This window comes from Fopius arisanus, unplaced genomic scaffold, assembly GCF_000806365.1.
Source record: "Fopius arisanus strain USDA-PBARC FA_bdor unplaced genomic scaffold, ASM80636v1 scaffold00043, whole genome shotgun sequence".
NCBI lineage: Eukaryota > Metazoa > Arthropoda > Insecta > Hymenoptera > Braconidae > Fopius > Fopius arisanus.
In genome coordinates, this window is record NW_011887782.1 from 227,084 (window position 1) to 231,850 (window position 4,767).

Sequence of the window (4,767 nt, forward strand, 5' to 3'; positions counted from 1 at the left end):
GAAATATATTATGTAAATATATTATATTATGTAAATTCGACGCGTTAGTTCTGCAGACCTTCATTGACTGGAGATATTAATGATCTGTTAATGGAAAAGTTCATGATCATCTACAATCTCTTCTAGATTTACCGAACCACTAGGGACCGGTTGAACCACGTTTTGATATTTAGGGACTGAATGTTGTAATCGTCTCTCAAAAATTCCATCCCATGCGCTCCATGAAAACATGCAATTCGACTAATAATTCTCTTTATTATTTATTTATCGCATTTAGAATATTTTACATTAATTCCCGAATTCCCAGTCTTTAATTTCCATCAACAATAACGAAAATTAAATAAGATACACATGACAAAATATTTTTAGTTGATCTACATAGAATTTAATAAACCAAATTAATAATTAATTTCCAAATTTCCAGTCTTCCATTCAAAATCCATCAACAATAACGAAAATTAAATAAAATACATACAACAAAATATTTTTAGTTGATTTATATAGAGTTTAATAAATCAATAGATTTTTTAAAAATCTTCAATGTTTTCAGTTTTTTGAATTTTTAAATATTTTGATTGTATAAATAAATAGGAGAACTCGTTTGCAAAAGAAACAATAATTTTTGCGAATTTGAGATTTCAATATTTAGTAATAATGAAAATTCAAGAGATACTCAATTAAGAAATTATTGCCAATATATTTTAATTTTTCAATGAAAATGAAAAAGATTAAAATGCTATTTCGGAAATAATCAAGTTTTTCAAAATTTTGAAAAATTTTTTTCAAAAGGGAAAGGGAAATTATTGATGTGGACTTACATTCGTTGATTCGGGGAGCTTCGACTCTTGGGTTCACGTCGTTCATTATTGCCGATATTTTTCTATTTTTCAACGAAATTGAAAAAAATCAAAATGCAATTTCAAAAATAATCAAGTTTTTCAAAATTGTCTGGAGTTTTCAATATTTGAATTACTAATTAAATAAAATAAACTTCAATCATCACTTGGTGAATGCATCATCACTGGATCTCCAGGCACGCACTAGCCTGAAGAAATTCCCCCTATAAACCGAGGAATCAGGTGTCGCGGAATGCCTAGGGGTGACAAAAAAAGGGGCATTGGTTTGTCCAGGAGGCGTCAAAATATTACGCCTAGCCAAAAAAGAGTCCAAAATCTTGATGCTCTCATACAAGCTCTCAACATCGCAATAGCTGTAGTGTCGATATTTCCGATGATGATTTTTCCAAGGAAAGGACATGGTGGGTGTGTTAACAGGGGTACTAGACAGAGTACTCGAATCAGAGTTTACATCATCAGAGATGATCTCAACCTCGCTGTATCCAGGATCCGGACTCCTGGCTGGACTGATAAAAGACAATTGCGTGAGGAAGCTGTCCCTGGAGCAAGTGGATGGCGATCTGATCCTATCACTCCTCGCGACGGTTATCAGCGGTCCATTAACAACAGTTGTTGAAGTAAGATTAACATTCTGCGTAATTGGTTTACCAGTACCTAATATCTTCAGGATTTTTGCTCTCGCGTCGAATGCCCCTGGTCTCTCCACCTGGGTGGAACACCCACAAGCCCCTTCACAGGAACACATCAAATTATTATCCCCTCCTCTTCCCTCTTCTTGCCCTATTGAGCTTTCGACGGATACGCAATTCGTATTTCTCCCAGCAACGATCGAATTCCGCTGCGAATTACAAGCTTCAACGGTCATATTTGAATTGTATTTATTTATATACACACCAACGGTTTCAGCGTTTATCGATGATACGGAGGATACATCAGTACCTGGAAGAGAACTCTGACGATGCCAAACTCGACGGGAGCGATTGCGAAAGCTCAGGGGCACTGAGATATCTAGAATTTTAAATAAAAATATAAATATTCGAATGGCTCGTGACTGGGGGGAAATAATTACGAGAAATAATCAGGGAGACAACTTACGGAGAATATTGTTCCTCGATATCGTGGAATTTCTTGGGATGGTACCCGGGGGAGTCATGTATGGGGGTGGTGGACTCTCAGGAACTCGAACATTAGATACCGTCTGTGGGGTTTCGCTACTTCCGCTCTGGCTGATCTCATTAATTAATAATGTAAAACATTAAATTATATCATTCCTTCCAATTATCGCAATAATAATAACAATATGTTATATTTATTATATTAAAAGAATTATATTATTATACTAATAAATACTGATATAATAATATAATAGTGTTATTAAAAGGGGAAGGGAAATAATTTTACATTAATTTTCGAATTCCCAGTCTTCAATTTCCATTAACAATAACGAGAATTAAATAAAAGACATAACAAAATATTTTTAGTTGATTTATATAGAATTTAATAAACCAATACAATTTTTAAAAATCCTCAATGTTTTCATTTTTTCGAATTTCTAAATATTTTGATTTCGATTCTATAAATAAATGATAGAACTCGTTTGCAAAACAAACAATAATTTTTACTAATTTCAGATTTCAATATTTATTAATAATGGAAATTCAACAGATACTCAATTAAGAAATTATTGCCGATATTTTTTAATTTTCCAACGAAAATTAAAAAAATCAAAATGCAATTTCCGAAATGATCGAGTTTTCTAAAATTTCTGGAGTTTTCAATGTCTCATTAATTAATAATGTAAAACATTAATTTAAATCATTCCCTCCAATTATTACAATAATAACAACAATTTATTATAATAATTATATTATATTATTATACTAATAAATACTAATATAATATTATAATAGTATTGTTGAAAGGGAAAGGGAAATTATTGATGTGGACTTACATTCGCTGATTTGGAGAGCTTCGACTCCTGGGTTCACGTCGTTCATTCTTCCTCTTGACTTTTTTCCTCCTGGATACAACTTCATTCTCAAGGCCAACTTTGACAACTTCGTCGTACCCAGGAGGAGCCTCGTACATAGGTGGATCATCGCTCACTGATATTTCGTCGATTCTCGCACTATCTGCAATATCAAAAACTAACCGATCTAATAGTGAGACTGTAATTCAAAACTACAAAACTATAGATTAAATTTTAATCGCGATGGAAGTATTGATGGGTAATTGATTGATAAAATTATTTTTTCCATTTAGATTGATTTTTTAATTGCTTAAATCCAGTGTAAATTGATGATCAGTCAATTGTTATATTAAATTATATTAGATATTGAATATTGAATAGGATGGACAGGTGGTGGATAAATTATAAATTTATAAATAAATTATATAAAATTATAATAGTACCTAGAAGTTACCGACGGTAGTGGCCGTGCGGTTAGAGTGCTAGACTAGCATGTCAAGGATCCGGGTCCGATCCCGGGCACCGGCGGTCAAAAATTTATAGCGCTCTGATCTCTCGGTTTCACTGCCGAGCGGTAGTCCTATCAAAAGGACGACTGTACCAGAGCAGGTTTTTCCCTCAGATGAGGTTTTCCCTCCCTTCAGGAAATGCGGTACAGGGGGTTGGGGGTAGGAAGGGAACAAATCGTAAAGACCCGAAAGGGTATACGAGTGAGAGAAAATAGTACCTAGAAGTTCACTGATTGTTTGCAATCGGGATTGAAGTTCTCGCTGCTGTCGTGCTCGTGCTCCCATTCGATAGAGGAGAATTATGAGAGCCGATATGAGAATTATGAGGCCCAAACTACTTGCCACGAAGACGAGAGTCGCAGTCTTCAAGTCCGGATATCGATCAATCTTCGGGAAATAATAATTCGCCTTGTTCATGTGCCATTTACGGTCCTGTGGCTCCTCCCGCCAAGCTAGTTAGTCAAAGAAATGCCCAAAAATTCAGTAAAAAATTTATGTAATTAGATATTTAAATAATTAGATAGCCTGGGGATTTACTTCTGAAGCATGTGGCAGGCTCGTCGCTGTTGTCCCCGCAGTGATCGAATCCGTCGCAATTCAGTTGACTCGGGATACATCGATGATTGTGACACAAGAAATCGGAACTCGAAAAACAATCTGAAATTTTTTAATTCGGATTATATCAATCATAAACTCAACGTCTAGAAATAAATATACTCATTACTTTGATAAAAATTGTTTCAATTTTCAAAGTAATCTGAATAATTAATTAAGGGCCGGATGGAGTATCTCGGAAAGATAATTTACTCCAAAATTGGGATTCCTAATTACTCCCACAATTAATTGTTTTTTCCAATAATTGTTAGCTAGCGTTCTAGTCGTTGACAACCGCTAGAATGCTAACTAACAATTATTGAAAAAAAAAAACGATTAATTGCCAGAGTAATTAGCAATCACAATTTTAGAGTAAATTATCTTTTCCAGATAATCCAACCGATCCTTAAAACAAACAATTAACTCTAACTAATTTTTCTCATCAGTTTCAATGATGAAATTCATCAATTTGTAATTTACAATTTTACCAATAAAAAAAAACAAATTAATACGTCATTTATTAATTGTATTATGTATCTGGCCCTCCTCCCCCCCCCTCAATTTCCAGTCAATCCAGAATTTTTATTATTTTCTCTTTGAATTCGAGGGATTCCCAAAATAAACAATGATTTTCAGTAAATGATGTACCCATGTATCCAAAAGCTGCGTAAGCAATGGCGACCCTGGACGTAGAACTGAATGCACCCCGAAGACTAACGTGAAATCCACTAGTGATGGGTGCAATATGTTCTCTCGTCCTGGCTAATTGGACCTGGCCAGGATGCCTCAATATCTCCAGAGGTAGTAGAGCTGAGGTGGGGCCTTGCCTAATGATGAG

General features: G+C 34.6%; 1 protein-coding gene across 1 annotated transcript in view; it reads right to left on the reverse strand.

Moving 5' to 3' along the window:
* Positions 1 to 739: 739 nt before the first annotated feature.
* Culd (CUB and LDLa domain) overlaps positions 740 to 4,767 on the reverse strand; it is a 6,645-nt gene continuing 2,617 nt past the window's right edge. Inside the window, exons 6-11 of the mRNA XM_011305608.1 lie at positions 4,578 to 4,766; positions 3,873 to 3,992; positions 3,554 to 3,787; positions 2,809 to 2,989; positions 1,953 to 2,083; positions 740 to 1,865 (exon numbers count right to left, since the gene is read on the reverse strand). Of these exons, the coding sequence (XP_011303910.1) occupies positions 1,000 to 1,865; positions 1,953 to 2,083; positions 2,809 to 2,989; positions 3,554 to 3,787; positions 3,873 to 3,992; positions 4,578 to 4,766 (1,721 nt within the window). The 3' untranslated portion in view covers positions 740 to 999. The remainder of the gene's footprint in view (positions 1,866 to 1,952; positions 2,084 to 2,808; positions 2,990 to 3,553; positions 3,788 to 3,872; positions 3,993 to 4,577; position 4,767) is intronic.